The 19426-nt window shown below is 40.4% G+C and overlaps 1 protein-coding gene and 1 pseudogene across 1 annotated transcript in view; both read left to right on the forward strand.

Moving 5' to 3' along the window:
* Positions 1–2952, forward strand: part of LOC118117164 (cadherin-18) — a 147978-nt gene extending 145026 nt beyond the window's left edge. The window contains exon 12 of the mRNA XM_035169184.2: positions 49–2952. Within this exon, the coding sequence (XP_035025075.2) occupies positions 49–671 (623 nt within the window). The 3' untranslated portion in view covers positions 672–2952. The remainder of the gene's footprint in view (positions 1–48) is intronic.
* An 8745-nt stretch (positions 2953–11697) lies between these two features.
* LOC124854496 lies at positions 11698–11816 on the forward strand (annotated as a pseudogene).
* The last annotated feature ends 7610 nt before the right edge of the window (positions 11817–19426 follow it).

Consider the following 19426-nt stretch of genomic DNA (forward strand, 5'->3'; position numbering starts at 1 on the left):
TTTTATCCTTTCTTTTTCCCTTTCCCTTTTCCTTTTCCTTTTCCCCAGCCATAGTGATACTGTTCACACAGCTACGAAATAAAAAGGCGAGCAAAGAACCCTTGATTCTGTCTGAAGAGGACATCAGAGAAAACGTGGTGACCTACGACGACGAAGGAGGCGGGGAGGAGGACACTGAGGCGTTTGACATTGCTGCCCTTCGAAACCCCAAAGTCTCTGAGTCCCACAGGAAGTTCCACGCCTACCTCGGCCAAAGACCAAGCCTATGCAGAGAGGACGACGAGGTCGAGGATGACGAGGAGGGGTCTGTGGTGGTGAGGAGGAGGAGAGCTCAGCAGGTAGATTATGGGAACTACAGCCCAGAGTCCGAACATGCCTGGTTTATCATTGACTGCATTCCTCGAGAGCTCAGCCAATCAGCACCTTCGCTTCTACTGGATGGTCACGACATAATTCAGCAGATCCTCCAGCAAAAGGTGGCTGAAGCGGACTCTAACACGCGGGGCCCACCGTATGATTCACTTCAGACATACGCCTATGAAGGCCTTGGCTCCTTGGCCGGGTCAGTCAGCTCTTTGGGCCTGACAGCGGGAGTGCCCGAACTAAACTATGCCGACTTTGAGGACTGGAACCCAGAGAGGGAAACGCTGGAACAAGTAGCGGGAGAATAGCTGGCTGCAGGCCAAGCTAACCCAGAATCCTGAAGAAATCATCCAAAAGTTCTTTTTTTAACTTTTGGCCAGATTGTTTGGAGTAAATTACTTTTACTTGTGCCATTTAAAGTGCGAGGACGCAAAATGACTGCTGCAAAAGGCTGGCCATCAGGAACTGTGGTATTGTGTTTAATCTGTGGATAAGCCATTTCGATCCAACAGCAGAGAAGAGCACACACTGGCTGAGGGGAAACTGGGATAATACTCTTGCTTGAGTGCTGCGATGAGGGACAGAATGCTAAACGACAGAAGACAAGTGTTTTAAAATGAAAAGTCAATTTGCATACACTTTTCTCCCTCTGCTCTGCTTGTTAGGTGAGTGAGTGTGAAAAGTACAGCTAGTCCTAAACCCAAAGGATCCTGCTCTTTATCTTAGCTGTGGCTGACACTCCAGTCATTTAGAAACCTTGCACATCTCGACTGGCCACAGCAAACTGGTTTGGAGCACGATGACCCAGGGTGTGAGTCTGCACGTGGTTGATTTATTGGGAAAATTAAGTTTTATTGATTTGTTTTGCAAATTATTAAAACAATCATGAGGCTGGCTGGGATATATGTGATGTCTATAAACAAAGAGAAAGCTGATGGTCTTACTGACAGGTGCACTCAAAGTAAGTTACAGGCCCTACCCCTAATAATTTTATTATTATTATATTATTATTATTATTATTATTAACTAATTCTTTAAAGTCAAACTTAATTAGAATTTCAGTTCCTCCAATATGTTTACCTGCACATAGTGTGAATAGGACCCTGAAGCATCAGCTTCCTGGGTAATGCCAATTAGCTAATCCACATTTCAGTTTCATGATCATGATCTGAGTCAAAACCTAGAACCAACTCTAGCCACTGCACAAACTTAACTCATCCGAAGCTATCATAAATGCTAAATGTTAATTGTTTTCCCCAATTTTAAGGAGACATGTTATGCTTATATTCAGGTTCATAATTCAAATTTGGGTTGTATTATGTTCTCATGTTCATAAAACACATCACTTTACTCATATTGTCTCTGCCGACCTTTTACATGCACAAAAACCTATATATAACACACAGGAAATAAATATTGACAAAGCACAATATGTCAAGAGGACTTTGAAGGCATCAATCTCTGAATTACCCACGTTCTAAAACCTTTCTGTTTTTAACTGGTTTTGATCCTTCAATTCATCCACTGGCTGATTATCACCAGGCAACATAACAACAATTATCACAGCTTTGCTATAAATACTTGACAAGGTGTCAGTAGAACCTGATGAGCCCATTGGGTTTGCTCTCAATTACCACCTGTTACTGATTTTAATGATAACAAAAAACATAGGTCATTTTTAATTGACCTCATGATCAAGTGTGACAGACTGTGTCTCATCTCTTGGTAACATGTTTGTCAATGTGTCAACAATGTGTTTAATCTGATTGCAGGAGTTGTTTAGACAAGACTGTTGTACTTTGTAATTGTCTTTTCCGAAACATTCTATTGACAGTCTCCAACTTTAATTCAAAACTACAGACCAAATATTTCTGGCAGCAGTGAAGCTTTGCTACTAGCATTTCTTTGTATTTTACACACATTTATTTTTTTTAAAGAAAATTAAGTGTACAAAATTTTGTTCAGTTTTCACTTTGCTTTCTTGCATCAATTTCAGATCTGGACAATTCTATTCCCGGGTCGATACAGTTGCCATAATGGTTGTTTCTGTTGTCATCACTCTTGACAGTAAACCTGCCCAACCAACCACAGTCATTTGAAGTCAGTTTCATGTTGTTTTGTCCCACATCGGCCTCTAATCAGGCAGAGAACAGGAAGCAGAGCTCATGATAATGGCTACACATGACATTTTATTAAAGTTGCTGCAGTGGATAAGGGCTGCAAGAAATTCTTCTGAGCTGTAACCAAGACAGAAGTGGAAAGTAGGTACAAGGACATTGAGAGTGACACTGAAGAGGAGTCCTTGGTAACACTGATGAGTGACAAGTTCATGATTAGAACTAACTCCCCACCCCTCAATTGTTTCTCACTCTAATCCTGCTGATATCTGTAAATATGGAAATTTATATTTCAGTATGCATTTTTTTTCCACTGGACTGAAGGCGGTGAGAGGACTGTATCTTTTCTGAGTGGAAATAAATAAATACGGCAACAGAGGAATATGATGAGGAAGATGGAAGAAATTAAGCCTATTTTCCCTGGTGTATATTTTTTTTCGATGAATAAAAAAGACCAGTGGTTTCAGAAAAAGCCGTTTGATTATGTGCATGAATTTGTTTTTGATCCACACTGTATGTGCAAAACTTTGAAAGTGCCAATTTTTTTTACTTATTTTTCTATGAATAGGTCTGGGATTCTCATTACGTGCTGGGATGAATATGTCTTTTCTCGACGCGCCAACTGACACTGCACTTTCTGTAAAAAAAACAAAAAAAAAACACTCTTCTTGCTTCTCTTTCTTTATTTTCCAGTGATTAACAGAAATAAACGCCTCACAGAGACGGCATGAAAAGTTTTTAATTGGAGCCTCAGCATTATTCTACATGTAATCACTGGCTTCAAATGGGTCTGAGTGCAGCTCTTACAGTTATCAGGGGATTTGTAAATATGCAGGTAACAGCTTGTCTACTGGTGAACCTTCATGCCTCCTCCCTGGAGGCCCAATGAGTGACATCAATTAATCACCCTTAAAGTCTTTTGTAAAGCTGTCCCAATAATTACCAGCCTCTATTATGGGTTTGTTACTTAGAATCAGCAGTTTTTTAACATGCTGATAATCATTATATTGCGGTGCATAAAAAAAATTATGATTCTTAATTCAGCTTCACGCCGCATCTGCTTTTATTTCATTTTTAGAAGAGGATGCTTAGGTTTGCTATTTTTAAAAGGTTTGCTAATTTCTTGGATAAAGGCAAATGAGAAGGAAAGGTTTCTCAACAAAAGATCATTCTAAAAAAAGCTCTGGCGTCACACAACTAAATGTTTAAGCACCTTCCCTTGCTTGTGCTGCTTATTTGTGGTAATTTGGGGGTTTACTTACTTGTCTTTGAAAACAACAGTGACCTTAACACACACAGACACACAGTCAGTGTGGCTGGTATAATAGCGGGGCTGAATGTATGAATTATTCATGAGAAATGTAATTGGGCTTCTGGGTGTAGACAGCATTTAAAGGGCTGCACAGGGTAACTTGCAAATTCCAGCACTGTAACCAGCACTCTGATTAATGGGATTTCCAATGCCACTGTTCCTCTGCCAGATGCACACTTAACAAAGCCATTAATGTTCTCAACAACAGTTTCCATAAGCATGAGCATCTCATATAGTTAAGATTTTACTCTGTTACCAGAGGCACAAACAACACCCACCATTACTTCCTGAACTTACAAATTACCAGTGTGAGTTTGTGAGTGTGAGTTTGTATGGAAGTCATGAATTCATTTGTTTCTGTGCTCTTCTGTTTTTGAATGCCTCTGCACCAGCAGCAGCCAGTGGCCGGAGACTTTATGTTTTCGGGGTTGTCCGTCCATCCGTCTGTCTCATTCTCGCCTTGAGGGAATTTCTTCAAATCTGGTACAAATATTCACTTGGACTCAACCTGATTAGATTTTGGTGGTCAAAGGCCAAAAGGTCAAGTTCACATGACCTTGCATTATATTGAACAGAATATATCAGGAATGCCCGAAGGGAATTTCATTACATGTGGCACAAACATTCACTTAGACCACTGCTTTTCAAAGTGGGGGTCGCCAGGGGGCTCCAGGGGGGTTGCGGAAACTGTAAGGGAAAAGGGGGGACAATGTGACAATAAAAACAAAATTATTAAATTAAATATGTTTTCTAGATGTTATTAATCACTGCATATCGAAAGTGTCCCTGGATGCCAATCTTTTTTTTCTTCTAATGCCAATCTTTTAATAAAAAAAACCCACACACCGCTCAAGCCAATCAGAATCGAGCAGCCGCTGCATCAGAGAGTTGCTGTGTGCCTGAGACATAGCTAGCTACCTAGGCAAAGATGGACACATTTTGTGGCCACGGGTCAAAGGTCACTGTGACCTCACAAAGCAAATGTGTTGGCTTGTGAATGCGATATCTGTGGAACTCCTTGAGGCAATTCTATTACATGTGGCACAAACATTCACTTGAATTTGAATCTCATTTTTGTAGCCTAAGGTCAAGATCATGGAGGCCTCACAAAGTGTGTTTATGTTTTTCTTGAACATAATATCTTAAGATCGGGTTAACGTGGTACAAATATTCCATTGGACTCAAAGATAAAGTCGTTACAATTCAGTGTTCAAAGGTCAAAGGTCAAAGGTCAAATTGAGCTTATATGAATCTGGAAAGAAAAGCATGTTGAAACTGCACTGGTTGGCGAAGGCATACAACCGCAGTGTGTTCATTCTAGTTTAAGCCTGTTTCACAAAACTCAACTTAGTCCCAGTCTCTCCGGGCCACCAGAGATCCCACTAGTGATCACTCCTCGATCCTCGCTTGACCCACAAGTCGTTTTGGGTCAATCAAGAACGGCGTTTCAAGTCTCTCATTTAAGATTAATAACAGAGCCATAGCTGTCTCATTCTGTCATTTCCTTTTATTTTGGGATAATATTGTTGTCTTTCCTCTAATCTTTACCTGTGTCTTTTCACGCTCCTTTAGTGGCAGGGACCAAGATCAAATTACAACGACACAAGTCAGAAGGGTGTGAACGCAGTTAAGGGAATTGGGACGTGTCTCTGGTTCTGGCTGTATTAACTCTGGATTTTCCTATTCAGCAGTGAGCACTTTCACACAAGAGAGCAAGAGTATTTATTATGAGAGAAGGTGAAACCCCTGGGGAAATAATGTCAGGCTGTAAAGAAATATTAATTTCTAGTGTATATAGTATGAGTGCACAAAGGAGAATAGGTAGGTACAGAAAGAGTATTAGAAATTTGCAAATATTAAGGGAGAACTGCTGATTTAACACAGGTCTTGGGAATGACTATGTGTAAAAAAAAGTTGTATAAAGTCTTGGGTTGGCAAGAACAATGTTGGATAGAGTGGAATGGGGGGAAAAAAGAAGATATTTCTAATTCACAGTTTCTTTTTTAAGTTAAAGGTACAAATATTAAATGTAAAGTCTCATATTGGTCTTCTTTAGTAAGGCTGTGCTTTTCACAGCTGTGGTTTTTCTGTATCTGTATGGAATACTACTGTAATAAATAACAATACAGTACCCTATAACCAAAGATAAACTGCTGACAGTCTAACTATGTGAAAAAAAACGCTTTCAGTAAGGATATTGATCCTCGAAAAAGATGCAGTACATCACACTCAAATTTGAATATCTTCGGGAGATGATAATATTGGGACACTGTGGTTGTTTCAACACAAAGCCCCAGGTCTTCTGTGTCCGTACAGGCTGCTTTTTATGACCCATAGTTATGTTCATTAGTAAGGCGACCTATAAAGGCCTAAATAATTACGGCAGGATGAGTCAACAGAGCTGGTCCAACAAAACAGAGAACTTTGACAGGGGGGACGTCTGTTAATTTCCCATGGGAAACCTGGAAGTGAATGTTGATTCTCTGCTCCTTGACCCTTCCACAACCCTAACCACATGCTTATTATTGAACCCAAGATGGTCGCACCACCGACCTTCTGATTAGACCCTCTCTACATCCTGAGCAACAATGAACGACTCCAGGATTTTTCTGTGATCTGGTCATCAAGTAGACTGTTGACAGAAGTTAATGCCAAAGACAGCTGGTTAACCGACCGGCCAGACGGGGGCTGGAACTTTGACCTTTGCAGAGGGACAGGGATGGGATTCTACAAGGATCGTGGGCCCTCAGGTGGGACCATGGGACGCCTGATCTAGTTTGACTCTCTGGTGGGACAGCGACACTGACTATGTTTACATAGACACCAATAATTTGACTATTGACCTTATTAAGAATCAGACATTATTTCGATTATGGAGTTTGCATTAGTTGCTGATAGAATACTCCATTCATATTCTGTTTACATGTTACAGAGCATTGTCTGATTATGACTTATCTCATTGCTTCCACTAGCCATTATGTCCCACATTATTCAGCCAGTTCTAAAACCCCAACCTGAAATAGTTTAATGTATGATGCTCCCTTATACCATTTTGGGTGCTTTCTTTCTAATTTTGCAAAGGCTACAACTCCTTTGCTGTCGCGAAAAATCATCAATGAAAAAGGTAAATGAATGTTTTGCCACCAAAACGTGTGAACATAATGCAAAGTAGTTGCATCAATATATTGTAATTTAGTACTGTGTAAGACAAAGCCCTGATTTTAAGCTGTTATTTATCACATGGGCCTGTTTGATGAATTAGAATCAGTGAATCATTACACCTTGTATCTGCTATTACAATGCTGTACAGTACAGTCACTTTGAATCACCACATCTCATCATTAGAGCAAGATCTTCTCCTTCATTTGTCATCACCCAGTACAAGCTGGTAAATTAAGTCTGTATTTTCAGCCGATTAGTTATGGATTTATTGATCTATCCCTTATAAAGTCTATATGCTTTATAAAGTTGAAACAAAGCGGTTTAAATATTAATGTTATAATTGTGTATGCTGTGTGGATATCCCTCTTATTTACTCAGTCCCCACTTTCTGGCTTCCACAGTTATTTTATCTTCCTCTTTCCCTCTCACTGTTCCTTCCAGTGACTGCGTGCAGTGTCAGTGTCCCAAATACATTAGTGAGGCTTTATTGTCTCCTCTAGTCCCTGTTGTCTAACTGGATTAGAAGTGACTCCGACAGAGAGGAGGACAAATTGCGTTAGAGTTCCCTCCATTTTATCCGTGTTGTGAAGACTCAAGAAAATCAAAGATTGATGAGTTGAGCTTCACAGAGAATTGCTGCTGGTTTACAAAGTTAGTCCTGCTAAAAGGAACAGCTGATTTGAACCACAGTGAGACTAATGTAATGGTAAACGGGTGATCCGTAGAAAACAACAAGCTTACAAACCGCATACTGTCTTGCACGCTTCTTTTGCATAAACAGACATTAACGTATGGTTGTGAGGAGGTGAGCTCTGACTACTGATGTCCAAATCACACCCTGTTGGATCTGAACATACCATCCCCTCACACTTTTATTTAATGCACCTATGTTCCCAGTAAAAGTGGTTTAAAAAAAATGTGACGTTGCTTCAAAATCAATCAGATGTGTCAAACGTGTAGCAAGGCTTCACGTACTTAAACTAAATCCAGACCTGTCTCTCAGGGAAGGACTGGTTATAAAAAGCAGCTGACTAATAGCAACTGAATAAAATATATGTGGGCATATATTGATGCTAATCAATTCAAATGAATTAAAAGACTGACGCAGCAGCCTCTAGGATGTTTGCAGGTGATTCAAAAGGTGATTGAAGTGGATCTGAGTGCCTCCTACATCTCACTGGGCTCAAGGTAACTTGAGAGTCTCCAAGGCAGATCATAGCACAGTGTCTGGTGCTAGAAGGGCACAGATCTGGAGTGGAGAGACTTAGGCTAATAGAGGTAGGTAAACATGTTTGTCTGAGAGCTGTGGTATTTAAATATGCCCCCAATTACTGACATAATACACTCCCTGTGGGCCGCACATGATGAATATCAAAGGAATCACATATTCAAAACAAACAAATAGCAACATTTTCTCTCTCTCTCTCTACTTATGAAACGTACTGTGTGGTGTAGACCTGCATTCAATTTGAGCAATTTCATTATATTTCATATGTATTATTATATTATATAAACATATATTTTGATGCATTTGTGAAAGATGTATTTAAGAATGGCAGGACGGTGCCTTTCTTCAATGAATCGGAGAATTACGTTTGCACCTTCACACCATAGATGTGACTTTATTAACCTGTGTGGGTTTAAAAGTGTTTGTAAGATTACATTTTGATTCAAGCCTCTACTTCTATAATCCACGTTTCTGACACCACAAATAAACAATTAGGGTCCTACACTTACAGGGTTCTGCACTAACAGGCCGCTGGTTCATTCAAACATTTACAAAAACATTTCTCTATACAGTTTGAAGTATGTTTGCATGTTGCAATGATGTAGCTCTGCATTATGTAATTATGACGTTGCTGAATTCATTCTTTGATATTAACCCCACCAACAAAGAATTTGAGGTTGATTATACTTCATCACATATATCATCACAGATACATATTTATCAGTGAGATGTTGTTAAATATTTTAAACAAAGATGCTGTGAATGACAAACAAAACATCTCTGGCTTCACATTCCTTTTGTATTTTGAGTTAAATGGTAAATGATTTGTTTTCATGCTGCACTTTTCTAGCCTCACATCTATGCCTCACTTTCTCTATCATACGCCAGTCCTGCACTGCTGGCACAGCCGTCAGAAGCAACTTAGGGTTTAGTGTCTTGCCCAAGGACAATTTGTCACGCGCAATGGAGGACCCAGGGATCGAACCACGGCCATCTAGTTAATGGACGACCCACTTTACCTCCCTAAGCCACCCTTTAGAGCACAGTTACACTACAAAGTCATCTGGGGGTTGGAAGTACTGTACTTTGCTCCATTGCCTTTGCAAAGGAGGTTATGTTTTCCTTCCTGTTTTAGGTCTGAGTGCAGGATTTCTAAAAAACTACTCAATTGATTCCCATGAAAGTTTAACGAGGGGTGGGGCTTGACCCGAGAAAGTTATTATAATTTTGGAGTAGAGGTAAAAAGGTGGTTTCTTTAACATGGTGAGATAGGGCGGTGATCTGTTCAAGTACAATTACATTTTATACACAAGAACTATAATGCAATTCTTAATGTCGTTTCAATTTATTCTGAAATAATTCTCTGATGTGTTAAATGTGTCTCGTGAAACTTTCTTCTCTCATTGGGCCTCTCTCCTAATCCATTTGTGAAAAAGAGGAGGAATTTATACGTGACAATTTGGTCATAGTTAGTTCTTTCAACCTTGCTGTGCTTTTATATTTTGTTGGTTTCAATGTCTCTGCTCAGTTGGTGTAGGAGGACTAAAGAGAATTGTTCTTGCCTTCATACTTTATTTACCAAGAAAAGTTTGAAAGAAAATCTGTTCAGCTGTAACACTGTCTGCTATTTGTCCAACATTTGTGCTGCCATGAGGTGTCACTGAAAAAAATAAATAAAATAAAAATAAATAGACATTTTAAATCCTTGCCACCCATGCAAGAATCTTTTATCCAATTTAAAATTCAGAGCTACTTTTTCTGTACTCACAGCACAGTTTACACCATGTGACTGTGTTAAGCCTGAAATGTGTGGAAAGGCCACTTGACAGCATGCATTGCTTCCATCTGCTCCATTATGTGGAGTATCCATTTGGGTGGAGGTCAGACCACTTCAACCCATGATCGGAAAGTGTCAGAGTAAAGGCTCCCTCTTTTCCTGCGCTCATACCAGAACAAGATGTGCTATAAATAATGAACTGCACCATGGCTTGTGATTATACCTGGGCAGAGGATGGAGCCCTGCCACTCTACAGCAGACAGGAAGGTAATTACCTACATCTACAGAGGGAAACGTGGGATAGGATAAGGCTGGCCCGGCTGTGGTGGTGGGAGCGAGATGTGATCAGAGACTATTATAGCCTCTCTGATGAAACAATATTCCTGATAGCGGTGCCTGGGATTGGCCCAGAGACTGCAGATACCCGAACAGAGGAGAGGACATCTGAGAAGGAAGTTTACAAAAAATGAAATCATTTTTATCACAGTGCGTCATTACATTTCTACTATTCAATGTCTTTATATTACAATTACCAGGAGTTGAGCAGTTTTTTTAGCGTCTTTCAGTTCATTGTTTTGGTTGGCCAAGTCTCATTGTGCTCATCAACCTCCTGCTGGTCTCAGTGAAAAATTCTGATAAGCTGCCCAGTATCAGACTGTCACAATTCCCTCTTCGGCCTCTTCAGTTCCCTCCTCCAGAACTGCCTATTCAGTTTTCCGGACACTGTTTTTTTCCACATTTTAAACTTTGTTTCACTCAGCGGTGGAAGTAGAGGGAGACTTCGGTGAGCTCAGGGGTCTGATGCCTGCAAGGATAAACATGGCGGAAAGCACCCATCAACCCCTCCTCCTGCCCTGGACATGCAGCTGGCCAACACATTTAACATCCTGAGCCTGCAGGAGTCCGTCCGTCCGTCCGTCCCCCCCCCCCCTGCAGCTGCCTCCAACTAACCTGTGTCCTCAGATGTTCTTTCTCGGGCCCACTGCCCGCCCTCGGTGCTTGTGGTCGGCACTTCTATGGTCTGGCAAGTGGTGGTATGTGATGGCCAGACTTTCTGTTATCCAGGTGCTTGTGTGGAGGACATGGCACCAACTGCTCTGTTACTGTCTGAACAACATATATCTGGCTCTGTAGTCGTTGGCAGCAGGCAGTCACGGCTTCTCAAATAGGATTCTAATACGCCTGACAGACAGCCTGCTGGACACTGGGAAGCAGGTAATCATCTCTGCTTCGCTCCCCCCGCTTCGTTTTGTTTATGTGAATTTCTGTCATTTACGCCAACGTCAGGTCTGGCTGAAAGGTTTTTCTGCTTGAACAGAGATGTCCCATTTGTTGACAATTTAACAGGCCTCAGCTCTTTAAACGAGACGGTCTCCACCCTTCCCTGGATGGAAGAATGTATACAGAGATAGATACAAGGACAATCTGGTTAAGACTGCTACCTCACCTCTCCAGTCTTGTCAAGTCTTTTCCTGCCACAGCAAAGAGGCTGTTTTCTGTGACAAAGATCATAAACCTGCTGTGGGCGGCCTGATAGCCAAATGGTTGAGGAGGAAACCACATGGACACGTTTACCCTGAGCAGCGAGTGCCCTTTTCAAATCTCAGGATTGAGCTAAAAAGCCAGATATTTTCCTCAGGAGTTGGTTGAGACCAAATGGAGAGCTACAAAAGAGTGAACCATGGTTAAGTTCGTTGGGTGGACAGAAACATGACTTTATAATTGATACATGGTTTGTGATTAAGGCCATTCCAACCTGAACTCCCCCGATCTCGTCCGCTCTTGGAAGCTAAGCAGGGCTGGGCCTGGTTAGTACTTGGATAGGAGACTGCCAGGGAGTACCAGGTGGTATAAGGTCGGGTGGCTTTGTCTCAGGAGTTAGAGCAGGTCCATTTACCAGAACTTTGGCGGTTCGATACCCGTCTCATTCCAGAGTGTCCTTGCTGCAGTGTCCTTGGGCAAGATAAGTGCCGCTCATAGATGAACTGCATGAATGTGTGTGTGAATGGCAAACATGTACTGTAGAGTACTTTGAGTGGTCATCAAGACTAGAAAAGTGCTATATGAACACAGAACAGTATTTATTGATGATGTTAATTTGTTTACTCAATATAGATGAGACAACAACGTGATGATTTTATAAAAAAATAATAACAATGATAATATAAATAATAATAAACTTTATTCAAATAGTACTTTTCTTATCAATGGTTCAAAGTGCTCAGCAAAACGTTGAACGGTAAGTTACACCGTCCTCATGTTTGTTCAAGTTTTAGCAGGACAGTCGGCCAATGTAGGAGTATCGCCCCGCGTTACAGTACGGAGTTTCACAATGGAGTTTCACAACGGAGTTTCACAACGGAGTTTCAATCTGAGCACACCGGCGCGGCACGTCAGAAGAAATAAAGCGTAACCGCTGGTCTCGAACAATAACGTTCTTAGGAGGAATGTGCACGGACACATTATCTTACTTGTATCCCTCCACGCTTCAGTGTTTCTTCAGTGTTGTTCGTTGTGGTTAGCCTGTGGTTAGCCGGGGGAGGAAGTACGAAATGAGACGTTTTGATAACATATTTCTTAGAATGGACTGAGTGAAAAAGTCCGCGGAGTGACTGTTTTCATACTTTGAGGGTCCCTACTGACCCCCTTCAAGTCATTACAGATAGTAAAAGCCCAGAAAATGTATTTTACACAATATGGGCCCTTTGACATTGTTAGATATACAGATATTTTACTTTTTGTTCACAACTTTTATTTGCAGAATCCGAGTGGCCAAACAGGTTAACAGGTAAAACATATTTAAATCTGTGACTGTGGCACATTTCCGTGTTCACACGGTATTATCTCATGATAATTTAAATGTCTAGTTTTGTTTACTCATTTTAGACTAAGAACATGCTTAATCACATTAAGCTCATTTATTTTTTTCTGAAAAATAATTCTCACTTTTTACTGACACACACCAGTAGCCCACAACTTGTAGAGACCATTTCATCCAGATATCATCAGTCATGTAATATGTGTTTGCTTGTTAAGCCATTTTATTTCAAGTCTTTAAGAAATTTTCACTCACAGGAAAAAGCAGGGCTGCTATTCCAACAGAGCAACTGCAGTACAGTTGTTATTTCAAATGCTAATTAATTTTCTTGCAGCAGCAATATATAGGCCAAGTATAGGAATTCAGAGCTGCTTTCTTTTCTGTTGTCAGTGTTGACTTTGCTGACTTTCACCTCAGAGCTGCAGCCCCTTCAGGGATATTGTAAAACAACTGCCTCAATTCTGGTTCATGTTTTCTTTCCAGTCATTGATGCTACGTCCTATCCACAGATATTATGTTTTATGCCCCCAGTTTTACATCTCTATTCTCTTAAAATCCGGCTCCAGCTGAACACACCCCAGATTGTTTTAAAAAATTTAAATTACACTACGCTCTCACTGCAAGCCTTAGTGGTAAGGCTTTTATGTAGCACATTATCCTTTAAAATGTGACCTGAATCAGACTCCAGTGTGAACTGGTCATGGCCCTGATGTGACCTGCATGCGCAGAAGAACAAGACTTCACACGCAGCACACTGTGTAAGAAAGTAGACAAGGAGGCCACAGATGTGGGCGTTTAAGGTTACATTTTTCTCTTGATATGTGTTCAAACACAGACCGGTTACGATACGACCGCTCATGTTTTGCTTGAACAGACATTTCACCCCAAGTGAAGTCTAAAACCTGACTGACTACCTCTGTTGCAGCTGTCTTCCATGTTTGTTTTCACTGGGCTACTCCCGCCCGCCCCTTCGCCTGCACAAGGTTATGAGGAATGTTGATGTAGAGTGAGGTAAAAGTCACATTGAATTCGGATACGGGTCACATGGCTGTTCAGACAGAGGTTACATTTGAAAAAATCTGATCTGTATCTGATTTAAAACCACATATGAAAGTAGCCCAAATCTGATTTTAAAAGATCCGATTCCATGTGATTTGTGCATTTGTCATTAAACCATCAGATCTGGGTCACATAGTGGGGGGGAAATCTGATTCAGGCCACTTGGGCCAGCTTTGTGAACGTAGTGTTAGACACCTGTCTATTGGTTTAATCCTAAAGTCCTCACAATAATTGCAGAAAAGCTGTGTAATTAACGAGTCGAACAAAGCAAGATGGTGGATGATGGATGAGCCTAAGAAAGGAAATACTGTGATTCGTTTTGATATCCCAGATTCTAACATTAAGGAAGGAACACCAGGTCTCTTAACAGCACGAGGGTTGTTAGCTGTTGTGATATCATTACTGTGGAATATGCAAAGTAAAGCAGACAGAGTGTCCTATTAACATCAGAGTCATTGTCAGCACTGGTATGACTGTATTCAATGTCATCCCAGAAAAGACCCAATGAAAGACTCAGTACTCTTCTCATTGAGCAATAAGAGTTTGAAAACACTGAAATAGCAGGTTTTCTTTTCTTCTTTTTTTTGTAAACAGATCCATGTAGATAATTGTTGCTGGACTTTCATTCACTGGATAACACAGTAGGACCACAGCTTGAAGTCAACATTGGTGTTTTACAAAATAGACCATTTAGAGACTCCAAAAGGATCCAAGGTCACATACTTATCTGCTCGTCTCAAAGACTTGAACATACATAACCTCTTAGATCTAATTGAAGTTGACACTTACATGACATATACAGACATTGTAGTGTCCTTTAACCTTCTTAAAAGTAAACTTTGGGCTCATAAAGAGTCAAAACAAGAGGTTTGGTGGAACATCTGATAATATATATATATATATATATATATATATATATAACAGAACACAGCAAACTACATCAAACTATCTGCATTTACAGAAAACGATTTACATCTAACTAACGTCCTCAGGTATTTGGACAGCGTGTACTCTGAGAAAGACACAAACAGGACATGAAAGATCAGCAGAACAGGTTGTGTTTTCTGCACAACTTGGGTAAAGTTCTTTTTTCAGGTAAACAAATGAAAGAGATGGCAATCAGTAGAGCGCATTCCTCCGCCAAGGCAAAAACAATCCCACGTGTCTGTCTTGCTCTTATTTGCACCCAATTGGACGTATAGATATCAATTCCAAAATAGTCTGATTGCTTACATCAACATCTGAAATGCTGTGAACAACATAAATATCCTCCCTCTCAGGGGTAACAATTATAAACTTCCATAAGGAACTAAGTACATTTGATCACATGTGCACCACAGACAGACAGTGACAACAAAGAGAGAGAGAGAGAGAGAGAGAGAGAGAGAGAGAGAGAGAGAGAGAGAGAAAGAACATTTCTCTAAGGGGAACATGAGAAAGGCCCGAGCAGAGCAGCATAACCGACTCAGACGAAGAGCCTAACCTTTTGGAAAACAATTGTTTGGCTCACTGGTAAATCTAAAAACCCATTTGAGGAGAGACTGGGGAGAGTGGGAGGTTTGGAAATGGAGTTTCATCATGACTATTGTAAGAGTGGCAGGTCTCACAACACAACATTGTCAGTCCAACCATTTCTGGGCAGCAACTTGGCAACATATTATACTCTGTACATTTGACTGGAGAAGATGAACGAATCCAGTTCATTTAGTTAAGTTTGTTAACACTGTAAGATAAGTATGGAATTACTACCACCATCACCATGTTCAGGCACACTACTTGACACTAGTTCGGATGCACCAAATGAACATCCTCATCATTCAAACATCATATTGTCGTAGGTGATATCATCAGAGACGAAGACTGCAAGCAATTCCGTTAGCCTGGGCAATTCCACTTTAACTTATTCTATTGTTTAAACTTCCTGCAGGTGGTCAGAAAGTCCAAACTATCCAAAAAAGTGTGTTCACAATGCAAACAAAGCCAACCATTGTTTAGTTAGCAAGATAGATAGATAGATAGATAGATAGATAGATAGATAGATAGATAGATAGATAGATAGATAGATAGATAGATAGATAGATAGGTAACCTCTTTTGGACGCACTAAGTTTTGGTCTGTTTAGTGGAACTGTGTTCCGAGGCACCTTTCACACCTTTAATTTTGGTTTGGACTTATATCAAAAATCTAAATCTACAGAGCAAAGGGAAGGCGTGAAAGCACCCTAAGAGGAGTTTGTTGCCAGAGTGGCTTTTTCAAAACCACAGATTTTTAGCCTAGTCTTCCAGCTTATTCCAGTGTCTGCTAACTTGCTGTCTGCTCCCGAGTCACCTAACTTCCAGTCTGCTACCCATCAGCCAGTGATAGCCAAGAGCTAGCTCCAGTCTTCTGCTTCTCAGACATTAAAGCTAGCTTGGCCCTCTAGCCACAAGCCTGAAACCTAGTTGACGAGGCTCAAGCCAGCTAGTTTCCAGCCTATACTCCAGGCAGCTAGCCTCTTATCTGCTTCCGACCCTAAAGACCTTGAGCATTCCCATTTTCCTAATAAATCTAAGTCTGGAGTCCCAGGTGATGTTTCTCTACACTGCTTCCAAGCAGCAGTGCTCTCAGAGCTGCCACTGTTGTGCGTATGCTATGTTCCAGAGTCTTTTAATACTTTAAAATGATCTCGTGATCAGCTAAGTGACTGACATGTTGAGGTTGTTTGGGTTCTGCGAGATGATTATCCAATTTATTGTACTGTCAAATAAGGGCAAATGTCTTTCTATCTTTGAAGCTTTTCTCTCATTATCTCTAGCTCATGAATAAACTTGTCAATATTGCTTCCATGCATCACATCTATATCTACACCTATCATGTAATGTTTCTCCTTGTGCGTGCAGCTGTTTTAAATATGGATAACAGACTCTGTTGCAGGTCTGCTTTTTAATGGGGAGTACAGCAGCTTTTTCAGGATAATGCCAATTAGTCGTGTCTAATTCTCAAAATGTAACTATAACAACATACAGCTGAATTCACTCGATGTAAATGTAACAGTGATTGTAGACTATTAAGTCTTGCTCATAGTGGGGGATTTTCAATGGAAGCCTTATTAGTATGTCCAACTTCCCTGATGACTGGTTCATTCATCTACTTCCATTTCAAGCTTTATCATTCCTCACGTTCATCCCTTCCTTTGTGACTTGAGTTCAGCCCTTTCTCTATTTGTCCGTGACAAATTTGTCAACTTTTCATTCTGTGATTATAATTTGTATGACATTTTGAGGCTACCGCTGTTGCCATCTTTATGAACAGTTACCATGGTTACAGGTTTCTCTCACAAAGTGTCCATGTCACTCTGCTCTTTCCAAAGTGTCTGTTTTCTGTCTGTTTTTTCTACCTCTGTTTAATTCTCAGTGGATTTGGGATTAATTTACTCACAGATGACCTCAGATTACATCACTGATGGTCACATATCTTTAAAAGGTGAATCTCACAAGCAGCAGTGCAGATGAATCATATTCTTAACAGGATATTATGAGCAGTTTATGTGTCATGACTCTGAGCCTTGTGTATCTGAAGAGCTTTTGGATTTGACACTTTTGATGATGGACATTTCCCTTGGTCTGGATTTGGCTTGTGTTTAAAAGTTCAATCCTGGGTTCTGGTTCCTTTTTGATTGTGAAATCGTGTGTGTCCGTGCCTTTATTTCCTGCGTTTGTCCTGTTTTCCCGCTCTTGTGATCGTCTGCACCTGTTCCTAATGTGTGTCATCTGTGATCGATCATCCCTGCCCCCTTGTGTACATAAGTCTCTGTGCTTCCTTTTGTCTTTGTCAGTTCGTCTTGACATCTTGTTCCTCGTGGTCCTTTCAGTTGAGCTTTTTGCAGTCTTTTTCTGGATGTGCAATTTTGGACTTTGTTTTTTTTAATCCTGTTTTGCTGCAAGTAGCTTTTTCTACCTAAACCAGGCTCTTGCACTTGGGTCGTCCTGCTTTCCTTATCCTGACAGTATGGATCAGGAGCAACAGTATGACTCCACAGATGCAGGTTGTTGAATAAGACTTATTATTATCCTTTATGTATTTGTTTCAAAGGTTACTTGTACTGTTCTTTTAGTCTCATTTTCATTGCTAAAAGACTAGATAGACTTTTTTTTAAATTTTTGTCTTAAATAATTACCAGCACTACCTGAGGCTGGTCAGTGTCCTGACCTGCTAGCTCAAGTCGGGGACAGGATCTGTCTCCCGAGACTTTCATTGCCTAGCTCACTAGGTTTCAAGGTATCACATAATATTTTATTTTATGCCTAAAAGAAGTTGCATTAACTTTGTATGTAATCTCATTGTGAAAATAATTTGCTTTCTATTTGGTGTGAACGCACCATAAGGGAATTCTCACACATACAGTACGTCTCTTGCATGATGTTCAACTTTGATCTGCAACATGTATACACACACTTATGTAATGAAATCTGTTCCAAAGTAAGATGTTCATCTGTTTATCAACCTCACTACCCATGTTTATGCCTCCTCCGCCATCAGTCTTTCAACCTCCAGGATAATGAGGGCCAGGGTCTTGTTTACTGTGTAGGTTTTCCCACTATTTGTCTGCAGACGATCCTATAATGATGAATATATTTGCTCCTTTTTGGGGATTATCCAAATAAAACTTTTTAATCATAAAAAATTAACAGCTGCATGCTGGTCCATTCCTCCCACTCAAACCATCAACCACCCTCAAGTACAACACTGATTTAATTGTTTTCACTGTGAAAGATTAATTTTTTTGTTTTTAAGCCATTCAAATACAATCTGAAAAAACAAACAATTGAGCGGTCCCCTTTTAACGTCTTCAAAATGTAACTTGTTTAATCAGTCCTCTTGTTTACTGCTATTAACAGTCTTTTGAAATCATGGTCATGTCCTTTTCTTTTTTTTTAAGCAACATCTTGAAATGCACATGCTTGATCTATAATAAGTCATATCTGTACGCTAAAAATACTGGCACCTGCTAAGTGTTGAGGAATTTTTTCACCATCCTCACACATTACTGTATATGCCACTATATATAATATATATAATGTATATTACACTTTATATATGTACACCATTGAGAGAGTGGGGCCTGCCTCGTTCCAAACATACTCCCTTCTCTCACTAAGCAGTACCCAAGGTCAGGTTATAGATAAAGGACCAACCAACAGAACATTGTAGTGTCTACATCGAGGGACTTTCATATCTAACTCAGATGCTCCAGACAGAGAGACACCAACTTCAACTCTTTTGCATATTTCACCAGTGGTAAGACGTAAGGACACAATGTGATTTCTGAATGCATACTTTAGGCTTAACTATCCAATAGGATGCGAACACCTACATGTAACATAGAGAGTGACATCAATTCTAGCCATTCATGGATGTGCTGTTAGAATGGGTGATGCAAGTAGAGGGAGATATACTGGGATGCTGTGGGAGACATCTTCAGACTTGGGGGGTGACAATTGCTCATGTTACTCTGTTAGCGTTTGTATATTGTTCCACCTTCTGGTCTCCTTGATGCATCAAGTCTACATTAAAATCTTCTGCATAAGACATCAGCTGCTGCCTGAGTTCT

The sequence above is a fragment of the Hippoglossus stenolepis genome, chromosome 11, assembly GCF_022539355.2.
Source record: "Hippoglossus stenolepis isolate QCI-W04-F060 chromosome 11, HSTE1.2, whole genome shotgun sequence".
NCBI classification, from domain to species: domain Eukaryota; kingdom Metazoa; phylum Chordata; class Actinopteri; order Pleuronectiformes; family Pleuronectidae; genus Hippoglossus; species Hippoglossus stenolepis.